At 43.9% G+C, this 22,404-nt stretch overlaps 1 protein-coding gene across 1 annotated transcript in view; it reads right to left on the reverse strand.

Moving 5' to 3' along the window:
- Window positions 1-22,404, reverse strand: part of TSNAXIP1 (translin associated factor X interacting protein 1) — a 480,293-nt gene that overhangs the window by 71,724 nt on the left and 386,165 nt on the right. The window contains exons 12-13 of the mRNA XM_086945262.1: window positions 20,201-20,365; window positions 9,277-9,386 (exon numbers count right to left, since the gene is read on the reverse strand). Coding sequence (XP_086801388.1) covers window positions 9,277-9,386; window positions 20,201-20,365 — 275 coding nt within the window. The remainder of the gene's footprint in view (window positions 1-9,276; window positions 9,387-20,200; window positions 20,366-22,404) is intronic.

Here is a 22,404-nt window from a genome sequence, read left to right on the forward strand (position 1 = left end):
CTGCAAAGCAGGCCCAGCACTTGTGTTCTTTCCCAGAATTGTACCTTTGCATCCACAATTAGCACAACCTCTGGTAAGTCCCTTGTAAAAGGTGCCACTGGTACCAAAGTACCTTGTGACTGGAGAGAGCCTCTGAGGGCTGTTGCATGTATTATGCTACTCCCAGGGACTCCTCACCTGAACCATACACCCTGCCCATTCTGTGTCAGAGTGGGACCCCAAAAACTTAACGTCGACATGGCACCAGTCCCTGGGTGCTATTCCTAACAAACACTGCCTGTGGCATAGACAAGTCCCTCCTCTAGCAGAGTGCACTATACCAGAGATGAGGGCACAGTGGCATGAGCACTGTGCCCCTAAAGTGTCTGTGCCATTTACAGACATTGTAAGCGCAGTGAAGCCATTCCGTATACCTGGGCTAGGAGTTTCTGATGACAAACTCCCCTGCCCCATGATGTCTTTATTGAAAACTGAGAAGTTTGGTATCAAACTTCCCAGCATATTAAACCCACACTGATGTCACTAATGTAAAATGCACTCAAACACAACCAGCCCTGGTGTGGTTCCTGACAGGCAACCAGCCATCTGCCACCACCAAACATTATTCTGGACCCCTGGGTAGAGAGCCCTCTTTATTTTATTTATTTATTTATTTATGAAGTTTTATATACCGCTGCTGGACCCAAGAGTATCAGAGCGCTTTACAAGGTAGGTAGACATATTAAGAAATAATAAACAATTTACAATGTGCAGAAAAATTCACAAAAAGGTAAAACATTGAATTGAATGCTTGAGGGGGACAGAGAAACAAGGGGATAATAAGAGGGATAACAGGGAGTTGAAATTAGGGAGAGAAGGGGGTGTAGAGAAGGAGAGTGAGAGAATGGAAGGAGGGAGGGGGGGGTAAAATGTGAATCATAGTGGAGCGGTAATGAGCGGGGTCAGAGTAAAAAAAAAAATTAGGAACCCCAATATTTGTTGAGGAGAAGTACTTTGAGTCTTTTTTTGAAGAGAGGGTAAGAGGGGTTGCAGCGAAGGTCTTTGGGAGAGAATTCCAGATCGTCGGAGCAGTACCAGAGAATGCATGAGATTGGGTTTTTTTACGTTTTAGTTTAGGAGGGATCAGCACAAGGGAGTTAGTGCTCCTCAGGGACCTGGAGCATCCTGCTTTTTGTAGTGTGCTTGAAAGGTAAGAAGGGGTGTGTGAGGTTCAGGCTGGGGTGGGGACCTAAGAAGCAGTCTTCAGACTTAATGGTGGTCTCTATGCTGTTTTATTTCAAGACTGTACAGCAAGGGTGTCATTCCAAAACAGTTGAAAGAAAAACATGAGCTCCGCAGTAAGTCCCAATCTTGGCTCTGGCTGCAGCTCCTGGTGAGGCTCCTGACGTAATACAGCGGTCTCTGGGATTCCGGATACTTCTCTGAATGGACGGCTCAAAAAGGAAAAGGAGAAAACACCCTGCGTTACTGAGTGGACTTGGGAACTTTCTTTAGAAGGAGGAGGGATGGGGGCGTGAGGGGATCACCGGGGTTCCAACACCCATCGTCAACCACAACGATAAAACAGCCGTGCAGTGCTGGGAAGTGAAGACCGACAACAAACAGCCCCGTGACCTTCCTCACCCACCCCTAACCCGTCCCACCTAGTGAAGAAAACAGACCCCTTAAGCGGCCCCGTACCTTGTCCAGCCACACTTCTCCGGAAGCGTGGCGGCGCGGCTCGTGGTATCGGTGGCCTCCTGGTTTGTCGGAAGGTAGGGGCAGGTCGTCGTCCACAGCGGGGTCAGGTAATCCGTCGGCTACCGCAGCAATCTCGTCTTCAGGTTCACCTCTGTCTCCGGCGTTCGCGCGTTCCTCTGAGCATTTAGCTTCCTTATCCGCCGTTCGGCACTTCTGATTGGTCCGATGGCGATGACTCTGACTCCGTTGATGGGCCCCCGAGAGATGGCGCCGCTGCCAAGGGCAAATCCATTGATGTCATCCAGGAAACGTTAAAGGGGCCGATAGGGTCCTGCGGACGGGGTGGAAACGAACAGGGATTAAGGTCCGCACGCCGTCCATCCGTGTCAGTGACCCCCTGACAGGGTGTTTTTGTGAAGAGCTTTGTGCGTGATACAAGCAATCTTATATGTGACATCCTGGGCAGAGATGTCATGCCTACTCTCCCAAAATGGGCAGGGTCCACAAAGAGGGAGCTTTAAAGGCCTGCCACTTTTGTTAGCTCCCCCCAGCCTTTTACTGCTATCAGCAACTGGCTACCACCGGTTCTGACCCCCATTTGGGTGCGAGAACGGGTGGGAAAATCTAGCCAGGAAAGCAAGTATGCCCACCTTTTGCCAACCCCACCCCTACGGTGGGGGAGGCGAGGTAAAGCACACATCTCAGTCCCCTCCATCTTGTAGATGATGGGACTCAGCCAATTAGGAATAAGATTATGCCCCCTTCCCACTGGAGGATGGCATACTAGGTGGTGTAGGTCCTGAATTGCACACCCCTGTAATGTCCCTAAAAATAGTATTTAAGGGCACCCCTGAACCTCATGAAGTCAAATTCGATGGACCAACGAAGAAGACGGACCAGGACTGCTGCTGGACCAGGAACTCAACTGCAGCAGACAAAACTCGACAGGAACCACGCCACCTGCATCTGGCCTGACCACTGGACCTGCTGTCCTTCCAGAAACCCTGCCCGACCTCCAGGAAACCACATGAGGCCCTGCAACCTTCACCAAAAGCACCAAGAATCTTCCCCCAGACTAGAGGCTCCCCGGCATCCGCTGGTACCAGAACCACCATAGTGAGGATCGACACTGGTGTTGAAGTCACTCACTGCTACAAAATAATTCCCCGACCGCAGTGGTAGAGGACCAATACTTGTTTTGACGCGACTCAACCCTGCCAGAAGAAAAGCATCCCAGCTGGTATCCTCTCTGCCCCACAACCCCTGTCCAGGTAAGCGCCAGTGTAGGCGAAGCATTCCTGACTCCCTGCTGCTGCGCTTGTTATTTCTACCTGCTGAATAATTATTCCACTCGTGGAGCTTGTAATTGCTTTTATGCTGTATCATATGCTCGGCGCGTTTAGCGCGGCTTGGGCGTTTTATCTGTAGCGCTTTTTAATTAGAAATAATCATCTTCTGGCTAGGCTGCTATTAGGGGGATTTCTTAGGACATACCTGCACCTAAAATTTGGTCGCGTTTTTCACCGCTGTTTGGCGGCCCGTTAGTTGGACTGGGGGCTAGGCGCCATCTTGGGAGGGGAAGTGCCGGCAAGAGACGACATTTTTGTTTGCGCTCTAGTTGATGCTGCACACATAGCACGATTGGGTGCTATTTAAGTCGATTGTATCTCGGCGCTCGTTCTGTCCAGGTAAGCGCCAGTGTAGGCGAAGCATTCCTGTTATTTCTACCTGCTGAATAATTATTCCACTCGTGGAGCTTGTAATTGCTTTTATGCTGTATCATATGCTCGGCGCGTTTAGCGCGGCTTGGGCGTTTTATCTGTAGCGCTTTTTAATTAGAAATAATCGATTGGGTGCTATTTAAACGCCACTATGCTGATGCAGTGAGCTAAAAAACGGTGTTGGATCTAGCCCTGATCTCTTGACTGGGTGAGAGCTTTCTGCTTAATTCAGAGACTCTGTCCCTCACCACCCCTTGTTGTAAATATTTTTGTCCACCCTAAGCGTGGAAGGGTATTCTCAGATGTGAGACCCTTGCTCATTGCACCATCAGGATTCAAGCAAACCGGGCCGAAGACGGCTGTAATGCCAGAAACCGGTCCCCGGGAGCTTGTTTCCTTCCCAGTGTAAGAATTGGCTTTTGTAGTTTGGTTTGCCCTGTTCCCATCATGCACTGGGACAGGAACAGACTAATTTGCATACAGCCAGGTTCTGAAACTGGGATGGTGCAGTGAGCTAAAAAACGGTGTTGGATCTAGCCCTGATCTCTTGACTGGGTGAGAGCTTTCTGCTTAATTCAGAGACTCTGTCCCTCACCACCCCTTGTTGTAAATACTATGCTGACGCGCAGTGGGCGCGCCATAGGCGCGCCGGAGGTTCGCCAGAGGTGAGCCCATCTTTGCCCATCTGTGACCATCCGGGGCCTGGGGCCAGAACCCCTGCCCAAAACGTGCCTTATTCCAGGGGTGACTTATTACAGCTTAATCTGGGCAAGTCTCATCTTGAACGGGCTACTATACATCGGCTGGCTTGTGAGGGCTTGTTAGTCTCACCTAGGAGCATCAGAGTGCGGCAGCGCGCTTCTAACATCTACACCCTGAGTTATGGCCTGCTGAATACGCGTTCCTTGCAGAGCCATAAGATGGAGGTCTTCACACTCCTGGAAGACGGGGAGTTAGATGTTCTTGCGCTCACAGAAACATGGCTGGAGGACTGTTCGGCGCCAGATTTAGTGGCGGCCCTTCCAGACAATTATCTGGCAATTCATTTCAACAGGGAGGGAGCCAAGAGAGGAGGGGGAGTAGCCCTTCTTTATCAGACACGGCTGCGCGCCGAAAGGTTTCTCTCCGAAACCCTTGGGGGAGCAGAGGTTATGGGGGTTAAGCTCAGGCAGGGAGCGGTATGTGTGGTGTTCTTGGTGGTATATCGGCCACCTTGGGCCTCGCCAGACTTCCCGACTCTCTTCACGAGACTGGTCCAGGACCTGTGCACACGATATGATAAAATGGTTGTTGTCGGCGATTTCAACTATCATTGGGGAAAAATCCCCCAAAGAGGGACAAGCACTACAGATCGAGGAGGCTATCTCCTCCTTAGGTCTTACCCAACAGGTCAAGGGACCGACACATTAGAAAGGACATGTGCTCGACTTAGTCTGGACTACCATGCCAGCCCAGGGTGCTACGGAAATTCTGCCTTCTGCATGGTCCGACCATTTTCTAATAAAGGGTAGACTCGTACTGAGGGGCCACCTGTCCAAACTTGGGGATGGCTGGAAAATGGCCCGGAAGTGGAGAAATCTTGATGGGGAGAAATTGGTCCACCTCTTGGAACACCCCCCTTCAGCAAAGGAGCAGGATGTCAATGTTGATATCCTTTGCGGTCACCTCCAGCATAAACTGGGGAGTGCCATTGATGTGGTGGCACCTCTTCGTAGGGTGAAGAAGGTGGCGAGAGGAGCTGGGGCTCCTTGGTACAATGATTCCCTAAGGGAGATGAAACGTGGGGTGAGGAAGAAGGAACGGGCATGGCGTAAAAAATATGACGCCATTGCCAAGCAAGAATACGTCTCATCCTTAGCCAATTATAAACTAGCCATACAAACTAGGAAGGCTGTGTTCCTCGAGGAAAGAATAGCTGCAGCAAGAAATCCGCAAAAGGAAATCTTTCGGGTCCTGGCGGAGCTCAGGGTAAACAAAGAGCAAAGTCCTGAGTTCACCCAGGAGGACTGTCAGAGGTTTCAGGACTTCTTCGTAAAGAAGATATCCGATATTTTGGATGAAATTGCTGCAACTACACTCCTCGAATGTCCCTGCCCACCGGACCTTACCGCCCCGCTAAATATCTCACCTTTAGTTGAGTTCTCCCCAATTTCTAAACAGGAACTATTTAAAATCATAGACCGGGTTAAATCGGGTTCCTTGGTGGATCCATGCCCTCCTGATATATTCAAGTTGGCAGTACCAGGAATCGAGGAAGAGGTTTTGCATCTATTGAACACCTCTCTTCGTACAGGACAGATCCCTCTAGCTTTTAAAGAGGTTCGCCTGATTACCTTATTGAAGAAACCTGGTTCGGACACGAAGTGTTTGAAAAACTTCCGGCCCATCTCCCAGTTGCCTTTTTTGGCTAAAGTGATTGAGCAGCATGTGTTAGCTCTACTCTCGGGCCATCTAGAGAGCAACAACCTGCTGGTGACCAATCAGGCAGGGTTCCGTGCTAATCATAGCACGGAACTAGTTATGCTATCTATCCTGGATGAGCTCAGAACTCGGGCTGATGTAAAAACACCGAGCGCCCTGATACTACTGGATCTCTCCGCGGCGTTTGACACCGTGTGTCACAAACAGCTATTGTCGCGGTTGAGATCCTTTGGTATCATGGGTACAGCACATGCATGGCTTACATCATTCTTGCAGGGCAGGACGCAACGAGTACAGTTGGGAGATTTACTTTCCACCTCTGCTCCGATCACCTGCGGGGTCCCACAGGGCTCTGCCTTGTCACCCCTACTTTTCAATATCTACCTGCAGCCACTAATCGCTCTCCTGAATAGGATGGACTGCCTAGTGTACAACTACGCCGATGATACCCAGATAATCATTCGGCTGGATGATGGCCCGGGAGCATCCACCAGGCTGCAGGACATACTGAAAGCCACGGTCAACTGGATGTCCGAGAACTCTCTGAATGTCAATCCGGATAAGACGGAAGTGTTGCCCATCTCCATTTCGGGCAACCCTTGGAGCGAGAAATTTTGGCCTATGGAGCTGGGTACACCACCGAAACCAGCGTCCGCAGTTAAAAGTCTAGGCCTATATGTGGATGACAAACTATCCATGGAAAAACAAGTTACCACGGTGGTGGCCACTTGTATAGGTCTTCTAAGACAACTAAGGAAGATCTCTGCCTTACTTTCATTCTCTACTTTGAGACACGTGGTCTCAGCCACAATTTTGGCTAGGCTGGACTACGGGAACTCCCTATATATAGGTTTGCCCCAGCGGCTGCTGGACAAACTACAGGGGGTTATGAATGATGCAGCTAGGCTGATCTATAAAAAACCCAGGACTGCCCATTGTTCTCCTCTGATGCAGGAGTTACATTGGCTCCCAATTCGTCAGAGGATTGTTTTTAAAGGACTGTGCATCGTTCACAAGGCTCTGTATGGCAAAGCGCCAAAATATTTGAAATCCCGACTATCCCCTTACACACCGGGTAGGACTTTGCGCTCGTCGGATGCCACTCTTCTGTCCCAATCCCGCTTCAAATTGACCACGGTGGGGGGTTGTGCGTTTTCCAACACACTCCCAGCCTTATGGAACAAACTGGCTCCAGAACTTAGGAAGGAAAGCAACTTACTATCCTTCAGGAAAAAACTAAAAACTGTATTATTTAAACAAGCATGGAGCAGACCTTAGGTGTACAGGTGGGATCAAGTGAATGCAATTCCTCACTATGTAAATCTGGACAAACAGCGCTTAGAGACCCCGGTGGTTATAACGCGCCATATAAATTAAACAAATAAATAAATAAATAAATAAATAAATAAACCCCAGCTGTTGCCCGAGAGCCAGTACCCTCCTGCAAGTGACCCTGTCGGCTTACTGCCTGACCACGACCTTCCCCGTGATGGTCCGATGGCGGGGGAGCTCCTCCAACCGAACTACAGCAGCCAGCTGGCAACGACCACGATGGAAACCATGTTAGTGGACTGTTGGAAACCAACCTACTATATTACTCTCCGCGGACCGCGAGGGTAAATCTAATTGTCGGTATTGACTGCCACAGTGTTGAGTCTGAAACCCACACCTCTGAGTGTCCAAGTCCCTCACGGCCGCCACTGCCCGCAGTGTTGAGCCGAGACCATTCAAAGACTGGAACTATAAGCTGGGTACTTAGTTTTAAGTCCATCAACTGTCTTTTTCCCCACAGGATTGCATTGCGTCCTGTCTGTATCACACTAACTGTATATCCTGAATACCAAGTATCTTCTTTCTGACTGAAAAGTATTGCTTGAAACTCTACAAATCTTTCTACCTGAAAAGCTTTGAAAGTATTACAACTTGCCTGCATTAAGTAACCCTTGGTTCTTAAATAAAATACAAAGTATACTTTTTTATACTTACCAATTGTAAGATAATTCAGTCTTTGAGTGTGTGATAACATTTCTTGCCTGAGTGTGTACAATAAATGCTTAACAACGCCCACTGATAAGCCTAACTGCTCGACCACACTACCACAAATAGAGCTGTTGCTATTATCTACTTTAGCCTCTGCTATACATCTGGGGATCCACTGGATTCTGTGCACACTATACCTCGTTTTGGTATAGTATATACAGAGCCAGCTTCCTACAGTTCAGACCTATGATGAGGGATTGTGCACAGACCTCTAGCTAACTTATTGGCCTCCATATGTATCTTACCAGTATCGTGCCCTGAGACTTGCTGGATGCATATAGGTCTCTGCATCAGGTGGATTAACCTCCTTGGCTATTCTGGATTGCTGTCTGTTTCTAGACAATTCAGTGAGCCAAAGCAGCAAAGCTTTCGGATTTCCCTTTTTGCTTGTTTCTTTCTTTAGGACTCGGTCCTCACCTCCAGTTAATGCTCTCCTCCAAAGTGAATTCTTTAATTTCCACAATTTCCAGCAGGTCCTAGATATGGAAGTCTTAGAACTAGCCTGTGTATCAACATTGAACTTCAGATAAGATTTTCATTGTTAAACTTTCGATCTCAAACCTTGATTCACTGCTTATCCAATCCTCAAACTCCCCTCATACACATACATTTCACTACACAACATCAGACACTCCATCACACATTAAAAGCACATCCATACACACCCACTCTCCATAAAATACTCACAGACCTTGACTCAAGCTCGATCGCCTGCAAAAGCGGTGCCCATTCTCTGCAGCTTGTTTGATGCAACACAACCATCGATGCACAGGTTTCTAATTGTAGGGTGAAATTTACGTTAATTTGGAAGTGAGAATGATAGGCTTTGCCAATGTTTGTTATTCCACGATTTGTTGCAAGAGCTCGTCCCACAGTTTTAGAGATTATTTTCTGTACCCCGGGGATGAACATATGCCTCTCTCTCTCTCTTCCTTCCTTCTTCTAATATCTCTCCTTCCCACTCTTTCTCTCTCTCCTTGATGAGTGGGTGATAACTCACACCTTACTCTTGGCACAGTGTCCCTTTTTAATATACATAAAATATTTTCTGTACCCATCACCAATTTAAAGAAAATCTACATTCTAAATGGGTATATATTTGCGAAGTACCATGAGATGGTCACAAATTGTGAAGGACAACCCAGCAAGTGGGTGCCCGACTGCGGCTTGTCCAAACAAGCTGAAAAAAGCTGGCCAACCCAAAGCTCATCTCTGTATACTATATGATTTGATTCAGTTCTTCCCAGAAAGGTGTCTGTAGCTAAACTTCAAACAAACTTACTTAGTGATCTTTTATCATTTAAATGATGTTGCTTGTAGACAATTGCCCTTCAATTTCACATCATTAAAGTACTACGTAGCTTTTACATTTGGTAAAAGGGTTGAAAAAGCAATATGTGTTCTTGACTTTTACCTAAATTGCTGTCTGGTCACCGTCCCCAGCTGTTCAGGGTCAGCATCTGTCAACAGCTTCAGAAGCATGGTAGAGAGCGAGACTAGTCCATGGTAGACATCCTCATCCACCTATGAGACAAGAAGCGTTAATATTGTCTTAAAGTACACAAGGTACTTACCACAGTGAGGGCACTAAAAACACAACAGGTGAGTTAAGTTACCAAGGCCTCATCAGGTATCTGCTAGAAATGTGTGCAGCTATGTATCTATGTATGTTGTATGCTGAATGCTTGGACCTGCATCACCACCCTCCCGGCAGCTCAATATGTAAATTGTCTCGGTTATTCTTAGATACATAGCTACACACATTTCTAGCGCGCATGCTGTCTTCCTGGACTGGCAGGACTTGTTCCTGATTAGACTTACCACCAATCATGGGTGACCAGATTTAGGGGATAGGAAGTAACAAGGATAGGTTTAGGATTGATTGTTTTTGTGACCTAATTTAGCAAGGCTCTTGTTCAAGGAGCACAAATCACTACCACATGATTTTTTTAATCTGCATCTGATGGCTAATTCCGAGTCAGTGATATTACTTTTCTCAATGATGGAAAACTCGTCAAAGCAAAATGCAGGATACATGTTTATACCATTCAGAGTTCTTGACTTCTCTGATCCAGGAGAGAGTAGCTTGATGACAATTCAGAAGGTCTCAGTGTCAACCAAGTCCTGAAGAATATAGCCTCCAATCCAAGTGCCTTTAAGTTAGAGAACTCCTTAATGTTGAGTATGAACACAGATAGGCCCCTATGCTATGGGGATAAGGGGCTACAGCCGAAGCCCCCACACTTACATTCTGATTTCGTATATGTATCGTGTTTGGCTTTTCCCTCCTAATTCAATTTTTCTTTTTAGTCTCTGACTGTCCCCACACCACCAGCCGTATGATGCCTTTCCTGGGAATGATTTGTGCCCATGTTAGGAAAGGAAAGGAGCTTCATTGGATCACTGGTGCCACAAGGCGGGTGAAGCTGAAAGGTCCACAGACACATGAAACTGGAATGCATCCTTTATCTTTCCCATGGTAAGCGGTGTTAAAATGTGGCACCCATCTCACAGCTCGCTCCTAAATCCTTCTTGGGGATCGCAAAGCAACCAACTTCTCTGGATGTTCCTCTGGTTTCTTGAGATAACTGCATCTTCAGGACCAACCGTCAAAAGGAAAGAAGCCGGTGCAGGGTGAGCGACCAGCCCAGACAGTACAATAGAACTACAAACTTCATAGAGATCAAAAAACACAAAGAGGGTTGAGGCAATAATGCCACACCTGTCAGTTAAAGTAATTCGGCAAATAATGATGGTTCAAGGAAACCAGGAGGTGCACCCCTCTCCACTTCCTATTGGGGAAATCCCCAAAAACATGGAATCAGCACCCATCAATTGTATATATATTTAGAGTTCATTAAACATTAGTTGTCCATGATAATCCGAAGAATATGCCAGGTCCAAATTTTCTTATGATCTCAAGAATTCCTTTATTGATGAACATATAAAGTTGTTAAAATCCACTATTCAAAATTCATTTAGCCAACGCGTTTCATCTCAAAAGAGACTTCTTCCCAGCTTAAAAATATGAACACGTTATATGTTCTAATAACTGAGAAAAGTCCTAAGACACAAATAAGTATGGTGTCTTTACAATCATCTTGTTACGACAATAATTATGCCAGCGTTAACAATGAAAGGCACGGTGGCCAGAAGTAGTCGTCTTTGCGTCCATATGCGAAGTTATTAGACAAGGACAACTAATGTTTAATGAACTCTATAATATATATACAACTGATGGGCGCTGATTCCATGTTTTGGGGCATTTCCCCAATAGGAATTGGAGAGGGGTTCACCTCCTGGTTTCCTTCCATGTTTTTGAGAACTACAAACTTGTCAGAGAGAGTATGAGAAATGTACAACAAATGTAGCTAATGGAAAAGCCATTATGATATAAAAAACAAAACCTGGCAAAAGATTTTTTTTTAAAATAGATTCCTACCTTTTCAGATTACATATTCTCAAGTTGACAAAGAGGGGAGGTGGGGCTTGGTGAGTGGTTTAATTAATAAAAACAGGTTAACCATAGCCACAATTTACGCGGCAATCGAAGATAGCCCTACTATTTGACCTTTATCATGCATTGTGCTAATTCCTGGATCGGTGATAGTGGGAGGGGGGGGGGGGGGACAGGGGGGGTTTAATCTAGCTCAGGATCCGGTATTGGATTCATCTTCTGGCATACGGAAACAGAACAAACCACGCATGAAAAAAGTGTTAGTGGAATGCATGCAAAAAGTAGATTTGGTCAATGAATTGCAAAAAAAATTCAGATGAGAATGAATATTCAGTAAGAATATTCATGTTTTTCTGCCAAATATGGAACAGCTGCTAGACAAAATTTAAGCCTAATGGATTATACATGTCAGGGTTCAAAGGATACAAGCCAATTTCCACGGGAACGAAGAGGAATCCCCAACACCTCCAGAAAACAGAAACAAGATTGCGACAGTGAACACACTCCTGACAACTGTTCCCTAAAAGTATGGGGGGAAAACCCAAGGAGTGTCCACCACTCTCCCCATACGAGGGGTTAGGTAACAGGGCAGGTGCAGTTTTGGTTGGTGTAGTCCAGGCTGTAAGAAAACAGGACATGCACTAATACACTAGACACTTATTCAATAGAGCGACCTATCAATAAATTGACATGCGTTCTTATATCACAAAGGTCACTTACCCCGGTGAAGTCCACGGGTTGTCTCAAGATGAGTTCTTGCTGAAGAATATGGCCTGAAGAATAGGAAGCCAGGCCTAAAAGAGCAGGACTCACGAAAGGACACACACTCAGCATACACACAAGAAAATATAAAAAAAAGGGGAGGACTTGAGGTGCACTGGCCGGCTCTCTCGGGGGACAAAGAGCGGAGCAGCTACACTCTCAAGAGGAGAGACACCCGGCCCGGGAAACTATACCGAGCGGAGCGCTCTCTCTCAACAGGGGAAAAGAAAGGATGAGCCCAGACAGTTTGTCCGTGAGCAGGGGCTCCGTACAGCACTGGCGTAACGAAAAGTGAGGGGGCCTCCCTGCACGGTACTTAGAGGGGCCCCCTAGGGGCTCATTCAGGAGCTCTTCAGCCAGAGTGCAGTGCTGAGGGGGCACCTTTGAGCTAGAGGCCCCCCACACCGCAGGGGCTGCAGGGGCCTGTGTTACGCCCCTGCCGTACAGGTGAAAGGCCGTTCAGGAATAACTGCCTGGAAGAGCGTCCTCAAGCTCGTGGTAATGAGAGAAACACCTTCCAAATAGCTTAGAGATTACTGGGCGGGGCAAAAGATTTCAGCCGGCACAGAGTGACGCTCACCGGGCGGGAGGACTTGGACGAGGCGGGGAATACTCTTTATCACGAAGGATGGCCGAGTACTACTGAAAGGTCTGAATGTCCAGAAACAGAGAGGAGCCAGGAACAAAACGGCGAATGCCGCGGGAAGGAGCCTCTTCGAAACCAGGAAGTATGAAGGGGGCTTGGTACCGGAACAGTAAGCCAAGCAATGTCTACGTTCCTCTTTACGTACACAAGGGAGCGTCTGAAAATGCTCTGCATGTCATGGGAGTCATGCCGTAGGGATCGTGTGCAAAGGACATAAGGGGGAACCTTAGGAGAAGAACACATGTCAAGGTCTTCTAGTGCGCCCGAGCCTAGAAATCCTAACAATACATATATTCAAAATAGATTTTCTGATCATGCTTTAGTAAAATTAGAAAGTTCAGGAGTCGGGGTGGGCAAGCAACCTTGAAAATGGTCATTCAATAGAGTTTATCTTGATGATGAAGAGTGGTGCAGGGAAACCCAAAGTGAAATAGAAAGGTTTTCTTATCTAAAGGGTACAGCTAAGGTAGAAAACGTGTGGAAGGCCTTTAAATCTACAATTAGAGGGTATATAACCTCCAAAGATACAACAGCTAGTAATGTACAAAGAGCACATTTAGAGTCAGAAATTAGATACGCTAATGAACAATGTATAAGGGAGAAACCTAATGCGAATACATTTAAATAAGTGTTAGCACTAAAGGCCATGCAAGATTATTACTATGCCAAAATACATGTGGGTAACTCTGCATATCTTCAACAGGTATATGAGGAGAGCGAGTTCTCAGGAAAATTTTTAGCCTGGCAAATAAAAGATAGACCGGCACAGAACAGAATTACTGCTCTGGTAGAGAAAACTACTAAACTTCGGATCACAAATGGAAAAAAATACAGAAGGAGTTTTTAAAACACTATGAAGCGATCTACTCAGTTAGCCAAGAGGTCAACAGGTTTAAACTAAGGGATCTCCTTGGAAAATGTTCTATACCTATGCTACAGGCAAGTCAAAGCCAGACTATGGTCGCTAGGGTTACGTTAAAAGAAGTCGAAGATACAGTGTAATCCCTGGCCAACAGTAAAGCGTTTGGAGAGGATGGGCTACCTGTGGAATTTGTTTTTAGAGATTTAGCTCAGCACTAAATCCCGAACTACTAGTGCTAGCTAATCATATCTTATTTGGGGGAGAGATCACAAGCTCCTTCCGGAAGGCAGGAGTAGTTAATCCATAAAGGGTAAAGACAAGAAGGATGTGAATTCCTATAAGCCCATAAGCATCTTAAATATTGATTATAACATTATAGCTAAGTTACTGGCAAATAGAATCAATAAATGCTTAGGGTCAATTATACATACAAACTTGTGTGTTTTTATTATAGAGTGACAACTATCTTTTAATACCAGTTTTCTAGTCGATGCCTTGGATTATTTTAGCCAAAACAAAATTCCGGCACATATTATGTTATTAGATGACGAAAAGGCTTTCAATTTGGTCTGCTGGGAAAGTCTTTTTTATATTTATTTTCATTTATTTACAAAGTTTTATATAGCGCGAACGTGACCCAAGCGGGTATCAGAGCGCTTTACAGTTAGGATAGGTTGGGTAAGGAGGTGAGAAGGACAAGCATAACTAGAGTATACATAAAATGAGCAAGATAGGAGAACATTATAATTAGGGTAGGATGGATACGGTAGATGGAGAAGAACATTCAATACATAAGTGAGCAAAGCAGGCGAGTGAGGCGAATCAAATGTGCACAATAATCTGGTAGTCAATCAATAGGCAGTCAATAAGCAATGGGGCCCGGGCAGTTTAAGGCAAGATCTTAGTCATTAGGATTTTTTTTACTTCCTTTTTGAAGGAAGCAGTGGAAGACATTTGTCGAACTTCCGGTGGAAGAGAGTTTCAAATCTTTGGTGCAGCGCCTGAGAAGGCTCTGTGACTCATTCTCGTTTTGGGAAAGAACTGTGGTTTTAGGAGCAATGAGCTTGCACTTCGTGAATGTCTGCAACCTCCAGATAGTTCTAATTTTTGAGCCAGATAAATAGGAGTCTTGAGATGGTTGGCTTTTTGTGTCATGCATTCTATCTATAGCTGTATTCTTGCTTCATATGGCAGCCAGTTTAGGGATTTGAGGGCTGGGGAGATGTAGTTGTTTCTTTTTGTACCCGTGATCAGTCCGCCTGCGGCATTAATGGAGGCTCTTAGTGGGGCCAAGTTATATTTGGGAAGTACACATAGAAAGGAGCTACCATAGTCTAGCCTGGGAAATACCAGAGCTTGTACAGCCATCTTGAAATCTTCCTGTGGAAGGAATGGTTTGAGGTTCCTTCATATGTTAATCTGGTGTTTAGCACCCTTGCTTACATTGCTGATATGAATCTGCATGTTCAAGTGCTTATCTAGTGTGATTCCGAGGGATTTTGCAGAATCGATAATGTTGGGAGTGCAGTTGAAGGCTGTAAGGTGTTTCAGCCAGTGGTAGATCTAGGGGGTGTGATTAGTTGGAGCAATGAGAAGGAATTCTATTTTGGAGGTGTTGAGCATGAGGTTATTATTAGTTAACCAGTTCTGAGTATTCATAAGGGTAGAGTTGAGTGAGATGAAGTCTTCAGGGGTGGTGATTATCAGATAAAGTGGAGTGTCGTCCGCATACATATGGAAGAGAATTTTCGCAGAATTCAGAGTATTTGCCAATGGTTCCAGGAATAAATTGAAGAGTAATAATGCAGACACCTGTGGAACCCCCACAGAAAGTGAGGAGGGTTGGGAAAGGGATTGATTCCCCTTGACTTTTTGTGATCTATAGTGGAGGAAGGAAGTAAACCATTGTAATACCTGTCCTAAAAAGCCCATCCTGTACTCTAGGATGGATAAGAGATTGTCGTGGTTAACAGTGTCAAAAGCCGGAGATAGGTCAAGGAGAATCAGGAGGCATGATTCGTTTTGGTCTAGCATTTTTAGAATGTCATCCGTAATGTGAGTGAGAGCAGATTCCGTGCTGTGACTTCTCCGGAATCCTGATTGATGTTGGTCCAGGAGTTGTAAATGCTCCATGTATGCACAAAGTTGCATCTTTCAAGCAGTTTAGCCAGCGTGGGGATGGTGGAGATTGCCTGAAGTTATTGAGGTCAGAGCTGTCTGCGTCAGGTTTTTTAGAGGATGGGGGAGACCTGTGCTACTTTTAGGCAATCGGGGATCATGCCTTGGAACAGCGAGGAATCGACAATCCTTCCCCATATTTGGATGATGGTCTCCTTGATATCTTTGAAAATGAGTGGTGGTAGCGGGTCCATGAAATGGTTAGAAGGGGTGATCACCAGTAGAGTGGTATAAATATCTCTTTCGCTGAGGGAAGTTAAGTAGTTCCAGGAGGTGTTGTTCTTGGTGCTAACTCTGAAGGGAATGAGCCGCTTATGGTGAGCTGGATGCGCAGCCCTCCCGGGGGTTGGGATAAGCAGCCTCTTTGCTTCAAGATCGAGACTGATGCTTTTGTTTTTTCAGTGAAGAAGGCAGCCAGGTCGTTGCATGATGGAAGGCCAAGGTCCGAGCTGTTTGGTGTCTTGCCAGATTGTTGTTTAACAATTTCAAACAGTTTCTTGGGGCGGTTTCTGGCTTGATTGAGTTGGGATCAGGTGAAGTCAGCCTTTGCATTCTTGATTTTTCAGTTGTAGGTGTCCCTGACAGATCTTAGTTGAATTAGATGTTCAGTCGAGGGTACCGATCTCCAGGATATTTCTGCATCCTTCGGAAGCGACGTTCCAAGTTTAGGTTGTCGTTGCACCAGGGTTTGGAAATGTTGGAGGAGGTATTTTTCTGTTGTGGAGGGGCTATTTTGTCCAGGCTGCCAGAGATGGTGGTATTATACAAATCTTTGAGGACATGAACATCAGACATGTCCGATTGGGGAGTCAAGTCCTTTCTACAGCGCATTGCTAGAGCCTTAGAGCTAATATTCCTAAGGTTCCTCTTCCATTGCTTTGTTTTATTGGGCTGGACCCTCTTCGGGCCACTTCTTTGTTAATTAGGAAGAAGATGCAATAATGGTCAGATCAATCCGAAGGGATAATAGAATCAATTGAGATGGTTTTTCCTTTGGAAATGATGAGGTCCAGTTTCACCTCTGTTATGTGTTAGGCTCTCACAGTATTGCATCACCTCATGTTCCATTAGGAAGGATTTAAGGCAATTTACTGCTTGATCTGTTGGGTTAGACCAGTGTAGGTTGAAGTCTCCAAGGAAGGTTTGGGAAACAAGGGTGCCATCATTGGAGGAGATGATTTCCATTAATTGTTCAATGAAGGAGAGATTGTCTCCAGGGGGGTGATAGAAAGTGTGTAGCTTGCAAACAGGGCGGTATTTGCTTGAGATGTTGAAGTATAGGTACTCACTGGAGGTCGGAGCGGAGGAATCAGATTGTGAGAGTGTATTTTGGTGTATTCACGCTAATCCTCCGCCCTATTTTATAGGTCTGTCCAAACTAATTATGTCGTGGCTAGGCGGAACTAGAAGGTGAAGGATAGGGGTGGACGAGCAATTTAGCCAGGTTTTCATGAGGATGATGATATCAAGCTCATTGTTTAGAATGAGGTCAAAGACATTGGATGCGTGTTTACTCGCTTATCTGCAGTGGATTAGTTTGCATTTCAATTTTAGAGGTGTGTGGGCGGTCGGAGTCTGAATGATATTCACATGCTTGAGGTTGTCGTTGTTTATAGCTCCGAGGTTGTGGGAAGGTTCCCTGTTCAGGTTGGCATGGATGGCTTGTATTGAACACATAGGGGCCTTGTGTTTATTCTAAAGGATTTGGTTTTCATGCCAAATTCATCCGCATAGAAGGGCATCAGTGCAAATTATTATTAATGCAAATAAGATTGGTAATTGCAAAGTTAGTAGAGGAACGAGACAAGGTTGTCCATTGTCGCCGTTACTCTTAGCCTGTTTTATAGAACATATGGATATTGCAATTTGTTGCATAAGCAGCTCAACATCCCCGATTCCAGGAATGTCTAATATCAAGTTATAAGCGGACAATATCGCCCTATTTTTAAAACCTGACTCAGAAGTTCAAAAACAAATATTTCATATTTTTCATGATTACCAACAAATAGGCGGGTATAAAATAAACAAATGTAAGGCAGAAATCCTGATCTGTAATACTGATTTGGATACACTGTTAATTGAATTTCACCCATTGGTTAATGCTAGTCCCAAGAGATATCTGGGTATATGTTTCCGTAAATGTTAATGACCTGCATGTTTTAAAATTTCTCATGCTTCATGTGTTGCAGCACATATTTTGGCTGCGGCACTTGTGGCATGGCGATAAGCATGATGGTGTTTATAAAATAATCCTTGGTGGTTGTGTTACAGACTATTTTACACATGATTTCATGAGGTGACTATAATATTTAATAAGATGGATGGAATAATTATAACTAAATATGTATTAGAAATGATATTTTTGGAAAATAGACTGTAATTTATTCTTTTATGTATGACTTGCAGCCTTGAGGAAGCCCATAGGGGGCGAAACATGCGTCGGCTGTGAAGCACTTTGTTTTAAAATAAATAAAATCTGGAATTTATCTACACTACGTGATTCTTTTGGATTAAGAAGCACATGGATCATAGTGACTATATATGATGTGCACTAGTGTTTTCTTGGTACATGTTTTAAAATATGTCTGTCTAATAAATAAGATTAAGGGTATGTTTGCTAGGTGGAATAAAATACCCATTTCAATATTAGGTTGCGCAGCTCTTATTCGTATGACGATTTTCCATTTTTGGCCATCCCTAATGCAATCCAAATGAAATTTTTCAAAGAAATGCAAGGTTTGTTTTCTACTTTCCTCTGGGCAAATAACTTATCAAATCTAGCTATAGATATTTTATCAAGGCCAAGTAAGGAAGGCAGTATAGCCCTTCCTGATTTAAAAGAATATTATTTTGCGAATTTTGCACAAACTATGTATAGATCAATTAAGTCTTTAAATATTAATAGGTATGATAATTTTTTCTAAGATTTAATCAATCAAATATATGAAATTACAGATTTTATGTGTTTAACGAAACCGCCCCAAAAAGTGAGGTATAAGACACAACACTGGAATATTAAGCGCAAAGAACAAATGTTTCGCTGCTATGCGATTCCCTATATAAATGCTGCAACATTATTGTCAGATATCTATATAAGGGCAGATCTATTGCTATATAAGACTGTAATCCTTAATTGGATGAATCGGGGCTATGGTAAAATAGTGGATTGTTTTAGAAGTAAACTGGAAAAATTTGAATGAATTAGAGCCCAGTCTCAAACACTACAAAAAGAATCATACAATGGTCTTTTACCAGGATTAAGTATTTTCTGCAGAAGCTAAATCCCATACGATTAATGGGAACAAGGGAGTTAGCAGAGCAGATATTAAATCCTCAAATTCATTAAACAATTAGTAGTTGGGCTTCGCTATTATAGTCATAAAACTGTTAACCCTTACATGAAAGCGCAAAAAATGGCAATTAAAGTAGGGACTTCAGAGATCGCTTGTAGCTTGGGATCAGATTAATAAATTAATTTTTTCCCTATTGACGGATGCAATATTACACCAAATGGCTCCTATATAGAACCCCTGATTTTCTCCACAAAAAAAATCCCCAGATTTCTGCTAAATGTTTACGCTGCAATCTGAAAGGTGGTGGGAACTGGACACACAATGTATGGAGTTGCCCAAGGCTAAGTAGATTCTGGGATGAAATCTATCAGTACTGTGTTAATAAACTGAAAGTACAGCAAACGTTAGATATCCAGACTGCTGTTTTTGGATATTCACTTGATTTAACTGCAGATCTAATGTAAATAAAACAAATATATATAGTGGTGTTATTAGCTCTATCGTTAATACTTCAAAGGTGGCGGACAGATGAAATTCTGACCTTCCAACACTTATATTGCAAATTAAATAAGATTAAAGAGTCGGAAAAAAAAGATGCATTAAAGATCTGGGTCATATAGCAAGTTTAAGAAATTATGAAAATCGTGGGATTAAATAGGTGTTTTTACTGTTCCGTATCTTAGAGGGTGTTAAAATATGCATAAAATGTTGTTTTTTTTAAACATTTTTCTCATATTTTATGTATTTGAGGGATTGAGTATAATGATTTTGGTTTAGAAACTCCTTATTTTTAGAAGACTTGGAATGTGCAAACGTGAATATTTTTTTTTTCTCCTGTTTTGTATGGTTTAATGTGTCAACGTGCTGGTGTAATAATTTATTATGTATTATGGCATGGATGAACTGCTCCAAAATAAAAAAAATATTTAAAAAAGTTTATTATGTACTGGCTTATGTTTAGTTAGAATGCTTATTTTTTTTCTTGTCAGCTGAAAATGGCACTTGCTAAACTATGTTTTGCAGCTTTTTATACTTACTACTAAGCTTTACATTTACTTCTGCACAGCATTCCATCTCTTTTGCACTATAAACTAGTTGAAAGATAAATAATATGTTTGTCTGTAGCATTCTCCAGCTCACCTCTCCCATCAGGATGCTGTAGAAAAGGTATAGGTATTCGTCTGTTCTGTGCATGCGGCAGGTCTCGTGCACGGAGTAAGACCACTCCATAGCAGTGGTGGCATCATCAAACTTCTTCTGTAAGTAACTAAGGAAGAACTCAGGCAAGCTGGATCTGGTCTCCGTCTAAAAACCAAAGAGAAAAAACAGAGGTAAGTGGCTGTGGCAACTACAATATATGTCAGGCAGACATCAGGGTATATAGGGACCTCAGACGGCCTGCAGTGATGGGAGACATGCCAACTTGAAGTTAACATTGGTAGAAAAAAACCTATTTTTCATAGAAACCATTAATTATTTTCTCTATTTTGCGAAAAAGACATCAATTCACAGCCTCCCCAGAACTTTACCATTGCCATTTGTTTAATGAATAACCTCTTCATGAAAGCTAAAGCAAATATTTAAATTACAATCTTGCCCCTTATCACATGAATGTTGCAGCAAAAACTTTAAAGATCTCTGAGCTTGGCCATTGCTCATTGTTAAATTAGAATTCTGTTTGTAGAAGATACTGAAAACCTGGAAAAGCTAAATGCAGCCTGGGTCCATTGGTTGCTAAACCCTGCAGGAATAACTTTAAAAACTTTGACCATAGCTACTCTGCATTGTTTAACCAACAGCTTACTCATGAAAGAGGAGCATTCTAATTGAAACCAGTGATCACTGTTGACTCTACCTTGTTGGTAGTAGCTTCTATAATCTCATATTTCTATAGCCAAAGTGCATTGTATTAAGCACATTTTACTGATTGTGGTATATTTGTCATTATAACAATGATACATGAGAGAAACACCTATTACTTAAACTTTCAGTGCTTTCTGAAAGAGCCAACATTGATCTATATATACTTTGTCCAATGATTTACATCATACATCAGTGCAGAAACAACAATGGACTGCCCCATTACTTCAGGTCTGAATCGCACAGTTCAGTCATCGCCCTAATCCACTAGACTTCAATATTCTTGCCATGGACCCCAGATTTTTCAAACTTGTTAGGATATTGTGCTTTATAAACCCATATTTTAGAGTTTATGCCTCAATCTAAGGGGTATATTTACTAGGAAACTGTCGAAGCTTGGCGCTCCGACATTTTCCAAACGCAGGGTTGCGCTGTATTCACGAGAATAAGGTGCTCCCCTGCCTTTCTCTTAGAGCTGGCGGTAAATGTAGTTGCCTATCACCAACACAGGCACTCTTGCACCATTGTGCAAGGGTGCCTGCGTTGCAGGGAAAGATTGTTTTTGTGCAGGAAGGTGTCCCTTCCTGCGCAAACAATCAGTGATGGAGATTTCTAAAATCTATGTGTGCTTCAGAATGCAGCACACATAGAAGTTGCAACTTGTCATTTTTTTAATGACTATTTATGTGCAGGAAAGGACACCTTCCTGTACATAACAATCATACATGAAGTTATGCTGTTTATATGTGTGCTGCACAATGCAGCGCACATAGACACAGCATAAATGAGGAGAAAGAAAGCAATTCTCCTTGTTTCGCCAGGTTAAGACCAGGTTTTCCTTGTTCTTAATTTTGGCACAGCTCGATATTTACACCACCCTTATAAATATGGGACAGCGGCATTCTCAATGGGTGTTGCGGTGGGACGCCCACAGCAACACCCATTGCCCACCCCTTTCATGCTTAGTGTATCGTGAAAAGGGGTCTTATCCACAAGTTGGCGTTAATCCATCTTAAGTGGCTTAACGCTGTCTTGTAAATAAGACGAAGCCCATATCGCCACAGGAATGTCATAAAAAGTGATGTTCATGTGGCGATAGGGGCTTGTAAATATGTCCCTACGTTGTTGTCCATTTGTCTGTGGTGGGTGCAGCGTTTCCGGCACACTCTCTTGCCATATCCATCTGTGCCAACATCACTGCCAAATCATAGGAAGTGTGGGGGATCTGGAAACTAATATCTATCGTCAATCCCCTACATTGCCATACCTGCTGACATGCCAAATGCCATTTCAGTTGTGCTGTGAATCTGGTTTCTGACTCCTTCCCAAAAAGGCATTCCCACCAGTTAAAGTCCCTCCTTCCGACACCCCTGTAGAAAATCACGGTCAACGACTATTCCGAACTTCTTTATTTGTACGCTAGTGCAATATGCCCGAGTAATATTTTGAGCTGTGCCAATATCAACCCTGTTAAAACAACCACC

The sequence above is a fragment of the Lissotriton vulgaris genome, chromosome 12 (assembly GCF_964263255.1).
Source record: "Lissotriton vulgaris chromosome 12, aLisVul1.2, whole genome shotgun sequence".
Classification (NCBI taxonomy): Eukaryota; Metazoa; Chordata; class Amphibia; order Caudata; family Salamandridae; genus Lissotriton; species Lissotriton vulgaris.